We start from the raw sequence: 22,094 nt of genomic DNA on the forward strand, positions 1-22,094 counted from the left end.
GGGAATGTGATGAAAGAAATAAAAGCATAAAAGTAAATTGTTCTCTCTACTATTATTCTGACATTTCACATTCTTAAAATAAAGTGGTGATCCTAACTGACCTTAGACAGGGAATTTTTACTAGGATTAAATGTCAGGAATTGTGAAAAACTGAGTTTGAATGTATTTGGCTAAGGTGTACTTAAACTTCCGACTTCAACTGTACATGGGACAGCAGCGTTGGCTGTGTGAGTGTGTTTGTGTGTGTGCGTTTGTGAGTATGGGCGTATGGGTGTGTGTTAGTCTTTATATGTGAGAACAGGAGTCTGCATGTGTATAAGGTGTGTGTGTGTGTGTGTGTGAGAGAGAGAGAGAGAGAGAGTTAGAGAGAGAGAGAGAGAGAGAGAGAGAGAGAGAGCTTGTGTGTGTGTTTTGTGCAAGTGGGTCTATCTTTGTCTGTTAGTACAGGAGATGGTGCAATGACTGTCTGATGGCCTGGAGATAAAAACTGTTTTTTCAGTCTTTCGGTCCCGGTCTTGATGCACCTGTTCTGTCTATCTGCTAAATGGTAGCAGAGTGAACAGACCGTGACTCGGGTGGCGAGGTCCTTGATGATCTTCTTGGCCTTCCTTTGACACTGAGTGGTGTAAATGTCCTGGAGGGCAGGCAGTGTGTCCTCAGTGATGTGTTGGGCTGACCGCACTACCCTCTGGAGAGCCATTCGGTTGAGGGCGGTGTTTGCAGAATCAGTAAGTGGCACTTTTCAAATGCAATCCATGTATCATTAAAGTTTGCAATCACAGACATAAACACAGTCTCTGGTTTTTAATCAGGTAGTGTACATGGATACTGCTGGAGCCTTGTGTGGAGACTCTTAGCCTTGAGAGGCAGTCATAAAGGTTGGGAAGCTTTATCCCAAATGGCACCCTATTCCCTATATAGTGCAATATTTTTGACCTGTCGGCCCTGGTCAAAAGTAGTGCACTGTATAGGGAATAGGGTGCCATTTGGAACACAGGCTCAGTGTATGAACTGTCACTCAGAGAGAAAAGCTATTTCAGAGCTCCTTTGTTAATTTAGTTAATTTAGTCTGGGCCCAAACATTATGCATAAAGTATAAAGCATGAATATATTAATTCTGCTTTAATTGACCTGCACAATAATATAGATGTGTCTGCAATTCATCATTAGCAGACATCAAAGACGACAGTGAAATGTCTCTCTACATTACTTTGTTATGCACTTTGCTGTCTTCAAACCTAGACTAATCATATTTGAAAATATGAAATGTGATATCCCTCCTGCATTTGAAAGCTATGGAAAGTTTGGGGTTTTAATCACAAGTTGTCTTGATCTAGTTGACACTTTGTTGTACGCATTTAATAGGATCGTCTGTCATTTAATTGCTTTTCTCTTTCTTCGTATAATGTGCTTATTGTCTCCATTTGGAGAGGTGGTTTTCAAACTTTACTGATCTAGAATTCTGTTAGTGTTTTGTTGTTTGGACAAACCCCAGGGAACCCCAATTTCACTGCATTGATTTTGTCCCCAGTTCTTTCCTATGTGGGCAGATTCCCAGGCATTTATAGATTCAGTTGTTGTGCCAATAATTTCCACTGCGCTTCACAAAACTAGACAACAGTTTAATTTGAAGCTAGAAAACAGTTTCATCAAAATAGAATGAATTTCCAATTACCCAACACAGTCATATAACGAGTTGTTTGGCGCTTTAGAACACTTTTCGTACCCTCTACGGGAGACCACCTGTGTGTGTGTGTTTGTGTGCCAATGCATTAGTATTCTCAGGCCTTGTCTTAGGGGCCAGGGCAGACCTACTCCTCCGATTATGCCTGTTATAAACAAGGTTTCAGCAGGAAGAAAATAACAATCTGTTTCTTTCTGTAAGATTGGGTGTAATCATAGTCTCATTCCAAATCACCAGATGTGTCCAGTACTGCCTGGTCTCTTAGGGAGGTGAACAACAATAATATTTTGTTTTGTTTTACTTGGAAATGTATGTATAGGAGCCTCAGCGGACTAAAGTAGGCTATGTTTATGTTTTAAAACATCCTCATCCATCCCAATAGCTCAACCTCTAAAACCAACACACTAACAGCCTCCTACAGTCTGACCACCTTCTCGGCTACCTATAGCCTACATTTTAACTAATGATTAATTGAGCACTAACCAGCTATCCAGCTGTGACTGTGAAAACTATTTCAGATCATGAAACAGACATAGCATTATAACTATGTTAGCTCCTTTCATTTTTCAGAACTGATTTATTCATTGGATAGATGGTGGAATGTATTTGAAAATGTAATCTGCATGTTCATATTCAGTCTACATCTCTCTGTTAATAAATGTGTAATATTGATTTTATATTTTCTGGATGAGATCAAAGCACAGTGGACCTATGGAACGGTCGAGGCTGGAAACGTGTAAGTGTTGACTCAAATCTCATTACACTAGACTAGGTTCAAGGTTCGGTCAAATACCTTGTATAAATGTGTTGGTCTTTTAATGATCAAATTGTATTCTAAGCCTTTTCCCGGTGAGTTTTACTCCTGGATGTAGCTTTACTGTACTTGACTGTACAAAGAGAAGCACAGCCAAGAGCTGCCCAGTGACACGAGCCTACCAGACGAGCTAAACTACTTCTATTCTCGTTTCGAGGCAAATAACACTGAAACATGCATGAGAGCACCAGCTGTTCCGGACGACTGCAGCCGATGTGAGTAAGACCTTTAACAGGTCAACATTCACACAGCTGCAGGGCCAGACGGATTACCAGGACGTGTACTGCGAGCATGCGCTGACCAACTGGCAAGTGTCTTCACTGACATTTTCCTCGTCCGAGTCTGTAATACCAACATGTTTTAAGAAGACCACCATAGTCCCTGTGCCCAAGAACACTAAGGTAACTTGCCTAAATGACTACCGACCCGTAGCACTCAGGTCTGTAGCCATTAAGTGCTTTGAAAGGCTGGTCATGGCTCACATCAACACCATTATCCCAGAAACCCTAGACCCACTCCAATTTGCATACCACCCTAACAAATCCACAGATGATGCAATCTCTATTGCACTCCACACTGCCCTGTCCCACCTGGACAAAAGGAACACCTATGTGAGAATGCTATTCATTGACTACAGCTCAGCGTTCAACACCCTAGTACCCTCAAAGCTCATCAATAAGCTAAGGACTCTGGGACTAACATGCTGACTACACCGCTTGTGTCGCGTGCGCGAGCATTGCAAAATAAATGTACACATACCTGTTACTTAATCATTGCACCCACACTACTCGCGCGCGCCAATGAGCGTCTGCGTTACCAAGCGCTAAAATAGAAGTCAGTTCTATTTGTGATGCTGAACGCGGTGCAAGTCCTGCCTCTCCCATCTCCTCATTGGCATATACCCACGTGCCATCTCCTCATTGGTTATACCCACGTGGGTGATTTGAAAGATGAACAGAGGTCGGTCAGTCGGTTGTTGAAATACACCTTATTATGAAAGTTAGATGCCAATTGCCATATAAAGTCCAAAGAAGAAAAAGCCTGGAAGGAGGAGAGATGACTAGAAAGGATTCGGTTGACCGTTTTATGTGTGGATTAATTGTCGGAGTAGAGGACCTTCTGCATTTCAGGTAAAATAACAACTCAATGTTTATATCCCAGGACAAATTAGCTAGCAACAGCAAGCTAGCTAAATAGGACCAATTAGCTAGCAACCGCAAGCTAGCTAGCTAAATTGCCATAAATGTTTCATGCTTTTCGACCTGTCCCCAAATTAACATAATTGGTTCAGAGTTTGTTTTGATATTTCAACCTGCATGTCGTGATCGCGTTTGGTATGGGGGGGACAAAATCCATTTGCGCATGATGGCGCACGATGGCGCACGCGGACGTACGCGCACGTCCGGTTTGGGCATGGTGTAATCCTGTACTCCCTGATCACTCAGGACTGCACGGCCAGGCACGACTCCAACACCATCATTAAGTTTGCCGATGACACAACAGTGGTAGGCCTGATCACCGACAACGACGAGACCGCCTATAGGGAGGAGGTCAGAGAGCTGGCCGTATGGTGTCAGGACAACAACCTCTCCCTCAATGTGATCAAGACTAAGGAGATGATTGTGGACTACAGGAAAAGGAGGACCAAGCACGCCCCCATTCTCATTGACGGGGCTGTAGTGGAGCAGGTTGAGAGCTTCAAATTCCTTGGTGTCCACATCACCAACAAACTAACATGGTCCAAGCACACCAAGACAATCGTGAAGAGGGTACGACAAAACCTATTCCTCATTAGGAGACTGAAAAGATTTGGCATGGGTCCTCAGATCCTCCAAATATTATACAGCTGCACCATCGAGAGCATCCTGACTGGTTGCGTCACTGCCTGGTATGGCAACTGCTCGACCCCGGACTGCAAGGCACTACAGAGAGTAGTGCGTACGGCCCAGTACATCACTGTACAGGACCTCTATACCAGGCGGTGTCAGAGGAAGGCCCTAAAAGTTGTCAAAGACTCCAGCCATCCTAGTCATAGACTGTTCTCTCTGCTACCGCACGGCAAGCAGTACCGGAGCACCAAGTGTAGGTCCAAGAGGCTTCTAAACAGCTTCTACCCCCAAGCCATAAGACTTCTGAACATCTAATCAAATGGCTACTCAGACTATTTTCATTGCCCACCTCCCCACCCCATCTTTCATGCCGCTTTTACTCTCTGTTATTATCTTGGGCTCCCGTGTGGCGCACTGGGCTCCAGAGAGGTGCAGTGGTCTAAGACACTGCATCTCAGTACAAGAGCCGTCACTGCAGTACTTGGTTCGAATCCAGGTTACATCACATCCGGTTGTGAATGGGAGTCCCATAGGGCGGTGCACAACTGGCCCAGCGTTGTCCGGGTTTGGCCGGGGTAGGCCGTCATTGTAAATAAGAATTTGTTCTTAACTGACTTGCCTAGTTAAATAAAGGTTAAATAAAAAATATATGCATAGTCACTTTAATAACTCTACCTACATGTACATATTAACTCAATTACCTCAACTAACCGGTGCCCCCGCACATTGACTGTACCGGTACCCCCTGTATATAGCCTCCACATTGACTCTGTACCGGTACCCCCTGTACATAGCCTCCACATTGACTCTGTACCGGTACCCCCTGTACATAGCCTCGCTCTTGTTATTTTACTGCTGCTCTTTAATTATTTGTTCCTTTTATTTCTTATTCTTATTCATACTTTTTAACTGCATTGTTGGTTAGGGGCCTGTAAGTAAGCATTTGGATGTTCCCCTGGAGCTAGTTTAGGGGTCTTCCACTGGTAAGAACCTTTTTTAAGGGCACAACAGCAGGAGATGGTATAGACTACCTGGTATCTGAAACCATCAGTTTTCTGGTTGCCGGCAGTACATAGGCCTGTGGAAAAACTACTTAAAGACTGACACTGACAATACATCGGTCTGTGGAAAAACTACTTAAAGACTGACACTAACAAAGCCAGTGCCTGACACAGATGCTGACATCTATGCTTCTGAGTACTGATGTACTTTGTTGTATACTAATTCTGTCTCCATACAGTCGTTATCCCGTTTCTGGTAAGACCCAAATACAGACTGTGTTGAAGTCACAATGTTTATTATAGCAACAGGGGCAGGCAAACGACAGGTCAAGGCAGGCAGGGGTCGATAATCCAGGGTAGTGGGGCAAAGGTACAGGACGGAGGGCAGGCTCAGGGTCAGGTCAGGCAGAGGTCGGTAATCCAGAGTAGGGGCAAAGGTACAGGACGGCAGGCAAGCAGGCTCAGGGGCATGCAGAGTGGTCAGGCAGGCGGGCTCTGAGTCAGGACAGGCAAGGGTCAAAACCAGGAGGGCGAGAAAAAGAGAGACTAGGAAAAGCAGGAGCTGAGACAAAACACTGGTTGAATTGGCAACAGACAAACAGAGAACACAGGTATAAGTACCCAGGGGAAAATGGGGAAGATGGGCGACACCTGGAGGGGGGTGGAGACAAGCACAAGAACAGGTGAAACAGATCAGGGCGTGACAGTCTTCTGTAAAGCCTTATTCTCCCCATGTCTTTTCAATGGGATTAACTAATGATGAATCAGAAAAGGACAGTTTCTGAATTACTCAATGACCTTCAGGTTTTACGTAGACACACCCATACCCACGCGTTGATCATTATGTTGTTATTGTCAGAGGATGTAAAACAAGAAGAACACCTCAGTGGAAAGATACAATTAAAACATTTGTAACTTCCTGTCATCAAACATCATTTAAAATGACCTCAGTCTTCTCAGATAAGGCTGACCTGAACTAGCCTACAGTAATTAGGAAATTCAACACTGCAATTTTGAGGCTCTCTTCTAAAACAAGACTTCCTTTCATGACTTCCTGTCTTCAAACATTCATTCAAAATGGCCTCCGTCCTTTCGGATAAGAATAAGACAGATCTGAGCTACATTAGGCTAATTAAGCAATAAGGCTCAAGAGGCCACGCTATATCATGATATAGTCACAGGTAAATGGTGTTGTTCAACCCGACACGAGGCAGAGGGTCAGTCAAACTATTTACCTGTGACCAGGGGCGCAACTTTCACTGGGGAAAGGGGAGACATGCCCCCCCCCCATTCTGAAATTGCATTTTTGGCCCCCACAGTTTTATCATTGGAATGTGATACAAAGTGAGGCAACGGTTTGCTTTAGGACCATGCAGACTTCTTCGAGCAGTCGGGTAGGCTGTTTGGAGTGTTTATCCTGCTGGATAAAAAAATATATTTAAAAAATGATGTATCCCCCACTTCTAAAACCAAAGTTGCACCCCTGCCTGTGACTAAATTCAAAATATAGCACAGACTCGCGTGCCTTATTGCTTTTATAAAATGGTTACTAACAAATTAAAATAACAATGAATAACATATTTTAACACAACTCAAAGACAACGAGAAGCTTTTGGGTAAAATAACAGCTGAAAATGAAGGAAGATAATGGTTCAGATATGATTATACTGAAACCGTCGACCATATTTATAGATTGTTTTTTATAAATAATGTTTTGTTATTACATTTAACCTCCTTAGGAGGTGACGTTAGAGGACAGCATGCAGGAGAAGTGAAAGCTCAGGAATGAGACGAGTTTCCCATTAGTAATTACAAGTTGGAAGGGTGTTCAAGTGGATTTTTCCCAGTAGTATGTGGTAAATACCACCTTCCCACTTGGTTATGAACACAGCATCAGGGGTGGTTTATTTAAGCAATAAGACCCAAGGGGTCTGGTATATGGCCAATATAAAATGGCTAAGGGCTGTTCTTAGGCACGATACAGCCCTTAGTTGTGGTATATTGGCCATATACCACAAACCTCCAAGGTACCTTATTGCTAATATAAACTGGTTACCAGCATAATTAGAGCAGTAAAAATGCATGTTTTGTCATACCTGTGGTATACAATCTAATGTACCACGGATGTCAGCCAATTACCATTCAGGGATAGAACCACCCAATTTATAATTAAGCAATAAGGCATGAGGGGGTGTGGTCGTGCCTAAGAACAGCCCTTAGACGTGGTATATTGGCCATATGCAACTAACACTCGAGGTGCCTTATTGATATTATAAACTGGCTACCAATGTAATTAGAAGAGTAAAAAGTATTTTTTGGTCGTATCCGCCAATCAGCATTCAGGGCTTGCACCACCTGGTTCATAATTAAGCAATAAGTCCCGGGGGGTGGGGTATATGGCCAATAGGGTTAGGGTTAGGGCTGTCCTTATGCACAACGCAACGCAAAGTGCCTGGATACAGCCCTTAGTCGTGGTATATTGGCCATATACCACAAACCCCCGAGGTGCCTTATTACTATTATAAACTGGTTACAAACGTAATTAGAAGAGTAAAACATTTTTGTGGGTCATGCCCGTGGTATATGGTCTGATATACCACGGCTGTCAGACAATCAGCATTCAAGGCTCTAACCACCCAGTTTATAATGCCCATGATTGATTTACTGCTCTAATTACGTTGGTAACCAGCTTATAATAGCGGCTAAGGGCTGTATCCAGGCACTACACATTGCGTAATGTCAAAGAACAACCCTTAGTCTGTCACGATCGTTAAAAGGAGTAGACCAAGGTGCAGCGTGGTAAGTGTTCATCCTTGTATTTATTTTAAATCAGAACTCTAAACACAAAATAAGAAACAATGATAACAACCGTAACATCTTGCAGGCTTAACATGCTGTACAAAAATAAGATCCCACAACTACAGGTGGGGAAAGGCTACCTAAGTATGATTCCCAATCAGAGACAACGATAGACAGCTGCCTCTGATTAGGAACCATACTCGGGTCAACACAAAGAAATAAACACCATAGAATGCCCACCCCACACCCTGACCTAACCACATAGAGAAACAACCTGTCTCTCTCAGGTCAGGGCGTGACATAGCCGTGGTATATTGGCCATATACCACACCCCCTTGCGCCTTATTACTTAAATATACAACACCTCCTTAGGCCTTATTGCTTAATCGTAACGTGTCAATAGACTGTGGGATCCAATGATTTACAAGGTGTGCAGATTTTTCTTCGCTAATCATTTTGACAAATCATGATCTCACAGGTGTTCCAAACATTCAAATTTCAATAGGGGAGGGGATATTTTGCCCCTCCCCTTGACTGTAACTTGCGAACAGATGGGGGTGGAGCTACCGCCCTGTTCCTCGTTGTAGTGTATTTTTCTAACACGTCTTCCCCTAGGACTTAATCTAGCATCTGACGCAATTACGTAAGATTTTAGTTCTGCGTTTCAGAGATTACGTTGCTACAGACAGTGGCACATGCTGTGCATGCACACGGCCACATAGAAACACACACACACACACACACACACACACACACACACACACACACACACACACACACACACACACACACACACACACACACACACACACATAAAACACACACACACAGCCACATAACACACACACACACACACACACACACACACACACACACACACACACACACACACACACACACACACACACACACACACAGCCACATAAAACACACACACACAGCCACATAAAACACACACACACACACACACACACACACACACACACACACACACACACACACACACACACACACACACACAGCCACATAAAACACACACACATAGCCACATAAAACACACACACACACACACACACACACACAGCCACATAAAACACACACACACAGCCACATAAAACACACACACACAGCCACATAAAACACACACACACACACACACACACACACACACACACACACACACACACACACACAGCCACATAAAACACACACACACAGCCACATAAAACACACACACACACACACACACACACACACACACACACACACACACACACACACACACACACACACACACACACACACACACACACACACACACACACACACACACACACACACACACACACACAGCCACATAAAACACACACTCACACACACATCATTTGGATATATACTATATAAACAAAAGTATGTGGACACCCCTTGAAATTAGTGGATTCGGTTATTTCAGTCACATCTGTTGCTGACAGGTGTATAAAATTGAGCACACAGCCATGTAATCTCCATAGGGAAACATTGGCAGTAGAATGGCCTTAATGAAGAGCTCAGTGACTTTCAGGGTGGCACTGTCATAGGATGCCACTTTTCCAACAAATGTATGCCCTGCTAAAGCTGCCCTGGTCAACTGTAAGTGCTGTTATTGTGAAGAGGAAACATCTAGGAGCAACAATGGTTCAGTTGCGAAGTGGTAGACTCTACACAAGCTCACTGAACGGGACCGCTGACTGCTGAAGCGCGCAGTGCATAACATTTTTTGTCCTCGGTTGCAACACTCACTACCGAGTTCCAAACTGCCTCTGGAAGCAACGTCAGCACAATAACTGTTCGTCGGGAGCTTCATGAAATGGATTTCCATGGCCGAGCAGCCGCACACAAGCCTAAGATCACCAAGCACAATGCCAAGCGTCAGCTGGAGTGGTGTAACGCTCGCCACCATTGGACTCTGGAGCAGTGAAAACGCGTTCTCTGGAGTGATGAATCACACTTCAACATTTGGCAGTCCAACAGACAAATCTGGGTTTGGAAGATGCCAGGAGAATGCTAGCCAGACTGCGAGCCAGGCCTAATTGGTGGAGGAGGAATAATGGTCTGGGGCTGTTTTTCATGGTTTGGGCTACGCCCCTTAGTTCCAGTGATGGTAAATCTTAACGCTACAGCATACAATGACATTCTAGATGACTCTGTGCTTCCAACTTTGTGGCAACAGTTTGGGGAAGGCCCTTTCCATTTTCAGCATGACAATGCCACCGTACACAAAGCGAGGTATATAAAGTATTGATTTGTTGAGATCGGTGTGGAAGAACTTGACTGGCCTGCACAGAGCCCTAACTTAACCCCATCAAACACCTTTGGGATGAATTGGAAAGCCGAATGCAAGCCAGGCCTAATCTCCCAACATCAGTGCCCGACTTCACTAATGCTCTTGTGGCTGAATGGAAGCAAGTCCCCGCAGCAATGTTTCAACATCTAGTGGAAAGCCTTTTCCAGAAGAGTGGAGGCTGTTATAGCAGCAAAGGGTGGACCAACTCCATATTAATGCCCATTATTCTGGACTGAGATGTTCGACGAGCATGTGTCCACATACACTACAAGACCAAAAGTATTTGCTGTACTTGAAACACTTGACATTGCACACCACCTAGTGGTCAAAATAATATCCTACACCAGGGCTATTCAATAACTGACCCTAGGGCTGAGGAACTACTACCCATATAGCCTTATGGTGTCATATTTGCAGAGGACTTGTATTACTATTACAATGTCAGTTATTTCATTATTGGTGTTTTCAAGACAACTGGGAACTAAAAAAAACGAGGTCAGATCATAACGCCAGTGATCTTCAAGCCGGAAAGCCAGAGCTCTAGAAAGGGCCAGAGTTGCCGACAATTCCGAGTTGGATGACCGTTCAAAATGATTTTTTTTAGTCGGAGCAAAAAAAAATTAAGGTTCGCAGTTGTCTTCAACACACTGAAGTCGAAGATTTCCGAGTTCCCAGTCGTTTCGAACACGACAAACCCAAGCATGTCTGTTTTTCCAGAGGACGATTCGGACGTGATTAAACTGCCCTCTGTAATTTTTTTTTTTTACCGTTATGACTGAAGCCTTGAGGCTTTTCTATGCTGCATCAAAACAACTGGGAACTTGTAAATCTCTGACTTCAAACTTCAGTGCATTCAAGACTGAAAACTCTGGGGGAAAAAACGAGCTCTGACTGGGAAAAATAATTTTGAACGATCATACAAATTGGAATGGTCGGAAACAATTATCTCTGTGACTGTGATTAAAACAGAAAAGGAAGACTCTTCAATGTACGCAGTGCACCCAAGCGTGACATTGAAAACACTTGGGAAAATAGATTGCAGTATGAGTCTTTCTTTTCTTTTTATTGAACATACTGTGTACACTCTAATCTCCAACACCTGCTCAAAGCAACTGGATGTATGTATATTCTTCTCTGTGTGTATCTCTGTCTTTTGGAGGGGTTGGGAATGGGATAAAGCAGAAGACAAATTTGTGTTGGACATTTGTTATCAATGTGATCACAACCATGTGAAACCATGTGTACAGACAAAACAGGGAGAACAGCATAATCCTCATCATAAGGAAGTTTATTGATCTTGCTGTAACAGTGTCCACTGGCATTGAAATTTCTCAAAAAAATGAAGTGAATTCAAATTAGAACAGCAGTTAAGTTTGTAGTTTCAAATCTCTTTTGTGACAAAATACAAACCATTCATGTAGCTAATTCAAATGTATTTAGTAATTATCGGATTATGTCTAACATTTAGTATAGCCTGAAATAATGTAGAAATTAATTTTCTCCTTTCATTTTGCAAATCTATCAAACCATCACCACAAACGGAAAGCCAAGGTTTTCCAAATGGTAAATCTTTATAAAATCCTTTACCAGAAAGACCCAAAACGCAACATAAAGTCAGGCTTGTATTGGTGATGGATAGATATTCAAGGCTTGGAATGATGATGAAATTCTCAGCTAATCAGAATTGAATCAGTCACATCATCCCTTATGAGTTTAATTGCTGGTAACTAACGGACTACAAAACAGGCAGGTAAGAGCATATCCAGTATTTTTTTGTTTTGTTTTTATGAACATTTTACCCAAACAATGACAAAGGTTCTGAAAAGGATAAGTAATATCAATCTCTTTGACAGAGGATTCTAAGGCCAGTACTTTGCTCTACAAAGTAGTACAAGTAGTAGATGTTGTACAGTTTCTTAGGCCCCATTATAAAATGTCTAAAGCAGTAAAGACGGCTTTGTTTACAGTGTGCTCTGGTAGTAAGGACACATACAGAAATACAGAATGGTCAGTTTAGATTACTGCATTGACTTGGGCGTCTACATTTTGTTAATGGTTAAGAATATCTCTGGTTACCTTTAGACCCTTTTCCTTGTTGTGTGGCTGAAGTACATACAATACATATACGGCAGATTGGTAACCCTGAGACCTATTCAAATAGACCAGCAGAGTCTTCCGCTAGGTCTCAGGGTTAGCCATAGCCTTGGTAGCCCAGTCAGTTTGTATTGTAGCCAACTCCTCTTTGTGTCGTTTCATTGTCATGCCAAACTATGGCTTGACAACGATAGAAGAGTTGGCAACAACACATGCAGGCTACATTCCAATATCCACAGTACCATACCACTTAGGATGCATGTCAAATACATTGCTTCATTCTAAGTGGTATGCTAGCATGGACATTGAAACAGAGCCACAGTATGGGTCCAAGTTGGCCGTACAGTTAACGTATTACATGGTATAGTTTATCTGCGTGGTTTACATACATCACACCCAGTGACGGTGAGACAGAGAGCTAAAGAAGATGGCTGCTGTGAGTGATGTGAGAGCTCACAACATTGGTTTCTACAAGCCACTAGCACACAGCACAGGAACCAGGTTTGTTTCTTCTTCTGTTGTTCTGGTGTGGTTCCTCAGGTGAGGTCAGATGTCCATCTCAAACTGAGCATCCTCACCTTTAAAACACAAGAACACAAATACAATGTCATCTGTACTCTAAAACAGGGGGTGTAATACCTTTGTTATTACTAATTTGACTCAGGTGTTCCATGATAAAACATGGTTGACATGGACTACAGAGAGAGAGCATGTTGTATGGCATGACAACAGCAGTCAGAGGATATGGCACCCACTGACCGGTGGCTGTCTTGCCATGACTGTTGTGGGGTTTTATGTGGTTGTTGGCCTCGTTCCTTCGGTTCTCGGTCAGGACGTTGAGGCTGGTCACCCCGGGGATGATGGGCAGGTGGGCCGGGGGGGTCTGGGCGATGGGGGAGTTACGCCGGTCCAATAGGAACTTACGGTCGTAGATGATCCTGGTCCCTATGACAGAGGAGAGTGATTATTTAATAACATCTTTGACATATTAGTTACAACCATCGAATGTATAGAAATGCATTAACAACAGATGTATTACAAACCTGCTTTAGAGAACTGGTACACCATCATGTCGATAATAACACGCTGATTATATTGCATCGATTACTTTATGTGTAGATGGAGTCGTTGTCGTTTTCTTCAACTTACAATGTTGTTCATTTATATGGAACATGCAATAGCGAAGCACTGTGCAGCAGTGCAAAAATAGGCAAATCAAGGTCAAATTTCATTCATCTGTTTTCTTGTTTTGCAAATGTCATCATTACAATGGTGACAGCAAACAAACAAAATGATGCACCAATTCACAATACACACATCTGTGAATGGAAAGGGGAAGAGCATAAATCTGTTTGGTTCGTTACATATTTACTGTAAATACCCATTTGAATGAAAAGATGGCGTGTCATGTACAACACGGCCTAGGTACCTACATCAGATGCTGGGATAATCGTTTACGGTATCGTCAAACAAAAAGCTGGAAACAAAAAGCAGCGACCTTAGCTTTCTATAAACATTATTTCAATAAAAGTGCAATATTTATTTAAATGCAAAAGCACTGTCTGGGACAATGAAATTCAGATACTTCCTCAAACCAGCCATGCATGGATGAATATATGAATACATTGTAACTACCTACAGTGCCTTCAGAAAGTATTCACACCCCTTCACTTTTTCCACATTTTGTTGTGTTACTACGGAAGTCCAGAGAGATCCTATGAATTAAAAAAAATATATACCTTCATTATGTTGAGATCCCAACTTATTTATCTCATGATCACGACATCACAAAAGTTGTTTTTGTCAAGATCACAAGATTAACTCTATAAATAGGAATAGACGCATTGATGATAGATTGGCAGTATGGCTGAGGAGGCAGAGCCCATGGTGGATCAGCGCATATGTTTTTATTGATTGCTACACTCAGGGATGGTACATTTCATCCTAACATCATGCTTTCATTTGTGTTTGGCGCTCATTATCAGTTTATAAGTTAGAATGTTAACAAGCTAAATGTCCCTTATCTTGAGCCAAGAGCTCATGGGGCATCTAAGCCTTTGTGGGGCAATTAAGCCCTGAACAATGCCTAACAGGCAGCCCTGTCTCCCAGGCTGTATGCTACCCCCAAGACCACAGCCAACCGCATGGAAGCAACAATGCAGCTAACTTGGCTAGTCTTGTGAGCGAGCTAGCTAGTTAGCCTTGTTGCTAGCGTGTTATATATGCTGGGTGTTAGCTTTCATAACAGATATGTTTATAATTGTACGGGACACTTCATGTTTTATAGATAATATTTAAAATGTACAGAGTGGGTGAGCTCCATTTCTGACAGGATAATAAGATTCGATAGCAGTCTCAGAGGCTGATAAGTCAGGATTCTACCTTGCAGGCTGTTTCATAGGTAAAGCTCCTTGCAGGCAGATTAGCAGTCAGGATGCATTATCTATATGATCAAGACTGGGTGCTCTCTATTCCTGACAAGCTGATCAGATTCATTAGAAGCCTCAGAGGCTGATAAGTCAGGACGCTACCTAGTAGGCTGTCTGCAAGGAGCCTTACACATGAAACAGCCTACAAGGCAGTATCCTGACATCAACCTCTGAGGCTGCTATTGAATCTGATCAGCCTGCCAGGAATAGAACTCACCCCCTGGATCAGATATGCATATGGCTATAAAGCACTTTCACAGCTAATCTACCTGCAATAAGCCTTGCCTATAAAAACAGCATATAAGGCAGCTTCCTGACTTATCAGCCTCTGAGGCTGAAATTTAATCGGATAAGCCTGTCAGGAATGGAGCTCACTCAATGTAAATATTACCCACAAACATGAAGTGTCCCTTATAATTATACACATATCAGTTATGCAAGCTAACAACCAGCATAGATAACAAGCTAGCTAACAAGACTATCTAGCTAGCTCACAATACTAGCCAGGTTAGCTCTGTTGTTCCCTGCATGCGATTGACTGTGGTCTTGGGGGCGGCACGCAGCTTGGGAGACAGTGTTGCCTGTCAGGTATCATTCAGGGCTCAAATGCCCCACATTGCACTCAACAAAGCCATAGGGCTCCTTGATGAAGTTGTTATTTTGGTACTGAACAAATTAATGGATGATGCGTGGTACTTTTGATTATCTTGTGATCTCGACAAAACAACTTTTGTTATGTAGTGATCATAAGATAAATACGTTGTGATCGACATAACGAGGGAACAATTTTTTAATTAATTTGTCCTCTCTGGCCTTCCGCGTGTTACAGTCTGAATTTAAAATGGATTAAATTGAGATTTAGTGTCACTGGCCTACATACAATACCCCATAATGTCAAAGTGGAAATATGTTGTAAGAATGTTTTACTAATTAATAAACAATGAAATGTCATGAGTCAATAAGTACTCTTTGTTATGGCAAGCCTAAATAAGTTCAGGATTAAACACGTGCTTAACAAGTCCCATAATAAGTTGCATGGACTCACTCTGTGTGCAATAACAGTGGTTAACATGATTTTTGAATGACTACCTCATTTCTGTACCCCACACATTACATTTTCTGTAAGGTAAAAAAAAATAAGCTTTTGTCAACGCACTTGACTCTTTTCCCCCTTACTAGCGCTGACTTTGCTGATAGCTACTTTTTTGAGGAACATTTTACTTACTATCACTGTGATTCTCCCACCTAGCTGTCTTAAGATGAATGCACTGTAAGTCGCTCTGGATAACAGCATCTGCTAAATGACTAAAATGTAAAAAGGTCCTGAGTCAAGCATTTCAACCACAAAGACCAGGGAGGTTTTCCAATGCCTTGCAAAAGGCACCTATTGGTAGATAGGTGAATTTTTTGTTGTTGTGGCAAACATTGACTATCCCTTTGAGCATGATGAAGTTATTAATTCCACTTTGGATAGTGTATCAATGCAGGCAGTCACGACAAAGATACAGGCGTCCTTCCTAACTCAGTTGCCGGAGAGGAAAGAACAAGCTCAGGGATTTCACCATGATGCCAGTGGTGACTTTTAAACAGTTAGAGTTTAATGGTTGTGATAGGAGAAAACTGAGGATGGATCAACAACATTGTAGTTACTCCACAATACTAACCTAAATGACAGAGTGAAAAGAAGGAAGCCTGTACAGAAAAAAAAATATTCCAAAACATGCATCCTGTTTGTAATAAGGCATTAAAGTAAAACTGCAAAAAAGGTGGCAAAGAAATTAACTGTGTCTTGAATACAAAGCGTTATGTTTGGGGCAAATCCAATACGTCACTGAGTACCACTTCATATTTTCAAGCATGGTGGTGGCCGCATCATGTTATGCGTGTGAATGTCATCGACAAGGACTAGGGAGTTTTTTTATGATAATAAGAAATGGAATAGAGCTAAGCACAGGCAAAATCCTAGAGGAAAACCTGTTTCAGTGTGCTTTCCAACAAACACTGGGAGACAAATTCACCTTTCAGCAGGACAATAACTTAAAACACAAGGCCAAATATACACTGGAGTTGCTTACCAAGACGGCATTTGATGTTCCTGAGTGGCCTAGTTAAGGTTTTGGACTTAAATCGGCTTAAAAATCTATGGCAAGACATGAAAATGGCTGTCTAGCGATGATCATCAACCAACTTGACAGAGCTTGAAGAATTTGGAAATATTGTACAATCCGGTTGTGTAAAGCTCTTAGAGACTTACCCTGAAAGACTCACAGCTATAATCGGTGCCTAAGGTGATTCTAACATGTATTGACTCAGGGGGTTGAAATCTTATGTAATGAAGATATATTAGGGTTTTATTTTTCCTTATAATATATATATATATAGTGTATTTTGTGTGGATCGTTGACGAACAAATGACATTGAAATCCATTTTAATCTCACCTTGTAACAATTTCTTTTGAAAAAGACAAGGTGGTTGAATACTTTCTGAAGGCACGGTAATAAATAACATATTGCACTGTTACAAATGGAGCCACCATGATTCAGAATCATTGCGTTGAACACCAACAAATCACATTGCCAAAGGTGACGGCAGCGTCCGGGCAAACCTTTGTTTTTGTTTTGAACGCTTGGAGGATGCCTTGACATGCAATCAGTCTAGCTACTGTAGGCCACAAATGCACGACAGTGCATAGCGAAATGGCGACAGTTGCTGAAACACACATCATATATCAGTAATAAGAGACAATTTATCGGTTCGGGTTGATTTTACCTCCCGGAGTTGTTGAAAATAAAGTGCCTCCAGGGGTGGTGCAATAATCATGAGGTAGCTGCGTTCTATCGTTGATCAACACCGTCCTGGTTGGAATGGCCCTGCTTTCGCTAAGCTGACGACTGGTAGACGACGACATTTCACCCCCGGTTTAGTGACTGGTCAGACGGTGTTGCAATCTGTAGGTGGTTGATACCTAACCTGACGGACGGTGGAAACCAGGACCTTTTCCCTTTCTATCTTATCTCTTCCCAAGGCTTTCTTGTCGCTCCTCTCTTCCTCCCAGCCGTCAGTACATCCCCACTCCCTCCGTCAGGCAGGAAAAACAACAACACAAGCAGACCGGATATGATGTCAATGGACGACAGCCAGCACACGTGTTTAGAAAAAAAAATATATATATTAAAACAAGTTATTTGATATAGGTCGAGGGCATATAGACCATGGTTCGCCAACTGGCGGCCGCAGGTGATTTTATTGGGCCCCCCAAAGTATATATATATTTTTTTGGGGGGGACATAAAAGACTGTAAAAACATCAGCAAATCAGCTCCAAGTGATTTTGAGTTTGGAAATATGTTCCAAAGTATTCCCACACATAATAGAGAGATATATGTGATCGTATACAAATGTAAGCAAAGTTTTAAATTATTACATTTTAGTCAAATTATATCTGTTTGGGTTTCTTGCAGTCAATTTGCAGTCTGACCATCGAAAAATCACCCATGATTGAATCTATACTGGGCTTTATTACAGACATAAATTCTCCTCAGTTTCATCAGCTGTCCGGGTGGCTGGCCTCAGACGATCCCGCAGGTGAACAAGCCGGATGTGGAGGTCCTTGGCTGGCGTGGTTACACTTGGTATGTGGATGTGAGGCCGGTTGGATGTACTGCCAAATTCTCTAAAACGACTTTGGAGGTGGCGTATGGTAGAGAAATGAACATTAAATTATTTGGCAACAGCTCTTGTGGACATTTCTGCAGACAGCATGTCAAGTGCACGCTCCCTCAAAACTTGAGACGTCTGTGGCATTGTGTTGTGTGACAAAACTGCACATTTCTGGGATCTTTTATTTCAGCTCATGAAACATGGCACCAAGACTTTACATGTTGGGTTTATATTTTTGTTCAGTGTAGTTGATGATTCCTGCCATAGACTGTAAAAATAATTGTTGAGGCAAAGTGCATCTTCTTCTCTGGTTCAGGGCAATGTTGCTTTAACGTTTCCATGTAGCACATGATGTACATGTAACAAACTAAAGTCTGATTTATGGCAGAAGAAGAACACATAGTTTTAGTGGATTCATATGTTATCAAGATAGAAGATATTATGATATCTCCCATATTGAAGAAAATGTACAGTAGAATGGGTTGGAGACCTGACTTATATTAAGCTGGTTTGCAAAAAACCTATGGTTACATGCACACAATAATGCTATTATTGTGGATAGCAGGGGCACAACTTTCACTGGGGACAGGAGGGACATGTACCTCCCACATTCTAAAATTGCATTTTTGTCCTGGTTGGGAAGGCTGTTTGGAGTGTTTATCCGACTGGATAAAAAATAAATAATAATAATTATGTCCCCCCCACTTCTAAAACCAAAGTTACGCCCTTGGTGGATAGTCCGATTAATATAATAGTTTGATTAAAATGTTTACATGCTTTCCCGAATAATTCTGTTTCCATGGACACATCTGAAATCAGGCTACCTGATGGCACTTTGATGAATGCAGAAAATAATCAACTGAAATTAATGTTCGACCACAGCGACCATGTTATTTTTGGGAAGAATATTTGATTCCGAGTTCAGACATAGAAGTAGTTTTCGCATAGAAATGTTATAAAACGCATACATTCAGTTGTTCTGAACTAATTTCACTCGTGCTAAAGAGCGAGGCTCACTCGGTTGGTGCTAGCACATGCACCGCTGGAACGCATGTCCTAATAGATCAGAAAACCAGGCAGGTGTTTTATGCTTACCTCAATTTCGATTTTACGCCGATTAAGAAAAACAGAGTATGGTGTTTACATTACTATTGAATAAAATGCCTACTTTCAAAATCAGTTTAATGTCTAATTATTACTGTGCATGTAAACATACTCATTGATAAACTCTTACAAATGAACTGCAGTATCAGTACATACACAATAATAATTAAATATAGATATTTTTATAAATAATGTTTTGTTGTTACATTTAACTTCCGGAAATGCTGTTATCGAGGTCTCCACCCGCTGTAGTGGAGCGGGTCAAGAGCTTCAAGTTCCTCGGGGTCTACATCACTAAGAAATGAACATGGTCCACACACACCAACACAGTCGTAAAGAAGGCAAGACAACACCTCTTCCCCTCAGGAGGCTGAAAAGATTTGGCATGGACCCTCAGATCCTCAAAAAGTTCTAAAGCTGGACCATAGAGAGCATCTTCACTGGCTGCATCACCGCTTGGTTTGGCAACTGCTTAGCATTTGACCGCAAGGCGCTACAGAGTGTAGAGCGTACGGGCCAGTACATCACTGGGGCCGAGCTCCCTGCCATCCAGGACCTCTATACCAGGCGGTGTCAGAGGAAGGCCCTAAAAATGTTGAAAGACTCCAGCCACCCAAGTCAGAGACTGTTCTCTCTGATATCGCACAGCAAGCAGTACCGATTCACCAAGTCTGGAACCAATAGGACCCGACCCTGAACTTCTACCCACAAGCCATAAGAATACTAAATAGTTAACCAAAGAGCTACACGGATTATCTGCATTGAGCCTCTTTGCATTAATTATTTAGATTTATCACATACACAAAATTATCTGCCGAAATTGTTGCAACCCCTATTATTAGCCTGTTTAACCTCTCTTTCGTATCGTCTGAGATTCCAAAGATTGGAAAGCTGCCGCGGTCATCCCCCTCTTCAAAGGGGGAGACACTCTAGACCCAAACTGCTACAGACCTATATCTATTCTACCCTGCCTTTCTAAGGTCTTCGAAAGCCAAGTTAACTAACCGATTACCGACCATTTCGAATCCCACCGTACCTTCTCCGCTATGTAATCTGGTTTCCGAGCTGGTCATGGGTCATAACCGCCATCGATAAGAAACATTACTGTGCAGCCGTATTCATCAACCTGGCCAAGGCTTTCAACTCTGTCAATCACTACATTCATATTGGCAGACTCAACAGCCTTGGTTTCTCAAATGATTGCCTCGCCTGGTTCACCAACTACTTCTCTGATAGAGTTCAGTATGTCAAATCGGAGTGCCTGTTGTCCGGACCTCTGGCAGTCTCTATGGGGGTGCCACAGGGTTCAATTCTCGGGCCGACTCTCTTCTCTGTATACATCAATGATGTCGCTCCAAGTCATCTACAAGTCTATGCTAGGTAATGCCCCGCCTTATCTCAGCTCACTGGTCACCATAGCAGCACCCACCCGTAGCACGCGCTCCAGCAGGTATATCTCACTGGTCACCCCCAAAGCCAATTCTTCCTTCGGCCGCCTCTCCTTCCAGTTCTCTGCTGGAGCTGGAGACTCTTACCTCTCTCACTAGTTTTAAGCACCAGCTGTCAGAGCAGCTCACAGATCACTACACCTGTACATAGCTCATCTGTAAATAGCCCATCCAGCAACCTCATCCCCATACTGTATTTATTTATTTATCTTGCTTCTTTGCGCCACAGTATTTCTACTTGCACATTCATCTTCTGCACCTTCTACCATTCCAGTGTTTAATTGGTATATTGTAATTACTTCACCACCATGGTCTATTTATTGCCTTACCTCTCTTATCCTATCTCATTTGCACATGCTGTATATAGATTTTTCTACTGTATTGATTGTATGTTTGTTTATTCCATGTGTAACTCTGTGTTGTTGTATGTGTCAAACTGCTTTGCTTTGTCTTGGCCAGGTCGCAGTTGCAAATGAGAACTTGTTCTCAACTAGCCTACCTGGTTAAATAAAGGTGAAATAAAATTAAAATAAAACGCTGCCATAACTGTTTAGTATCTATCCTGTTGCCTAGTCATTTTACCCTTACCTATATGTTCATATTTACCTCAATTACCTCGTACCCTGTACATCGACTCGGTACACGTATATATAGCCAAGCTATCATCAAAAACCATACAATATGAAGATAGGCAGAAACTGCTTCTCCAACAACAATCACGCTTGTAGGGGATGTAATGGTGAAGTTGGCAAGCTAAGCTCACGTGCAGAAACACTTCATCAGGTCTAATGGTTGCCTGCGTTGATCTGCTCATACGCAGGCCGTCAAATCAAAGGCAATCCTTCCATATAAAGTTGTTTTTGAAGAAAATTCAAACATGTCAGTTTGTCATTTTCATGAAGATATTGT

The 22,094-nt window shown here is 42.3% G+C and overlaps 2 protein-coding genes across 2 annotated transcripts in view; one reads left to right on the plus strand and one right to left on the minus strand.

The window, feature by feature from the left end:
• The first annotated feature begins 437 nt into the window (after nucleotides 1-437).
• Nucleotides 438-22,094, plus strand: part of LOC106608436 (inorganic pyrophosphatase-like) — a 45,906-nt gene continuing 24,249 nt past the window's right edge. Inside the window, exon 1 of the mRNA XM_014206378.2 lies at nucleotides 438-728. Coding sequence (XP_014061853.1) covers nucleotides 630-728 — 99 coding nt within the window. The 5' untranslated portion in view covers nucleotides 438-629. The remainder of the gene's footprint in view (nucleotides 729-22,094) is intronic.
• On the minus strand, nucleotides 11,721-18,084 carry eif4ebp2 (eukaryotic translation initiation factor 4E binding protein 2). The gene is made up of 3 exons (XM_014206395.2): nucleotides 17,744-18,084; nucleotides 13,304-13,489; nucleotides 11,721-13,122 (listed from the first exon to the last, which is right to left on the minus strand). Exons 1-3 carry the CDS (start codon nucleotides 17,880-17,882, stop codon nucleotides 13,091-13,093), a joined length of 357 nt encoding a protein of 118 aa, XP_014061870.1. The 5' UTR covers nucleotides 17,883-18,084; the 3' UTR covers nucleotides 11,721-13,090.

The sequence above is a fragment of the Salmo salar genome, chromosome ssa01 (assembly GCF_905237065.1).
Source record: "Salmo salar chromosome ssa01, Ssal_v3.1, whole genome shotgun sequence".
Classification (NCBI taxonomy): domain Eukaryota; kingdom Metazoa; phylum Chordata; class Actinopteri; order Salmoniformes; family Salmonidae; genus Salmo; species Salmo salar.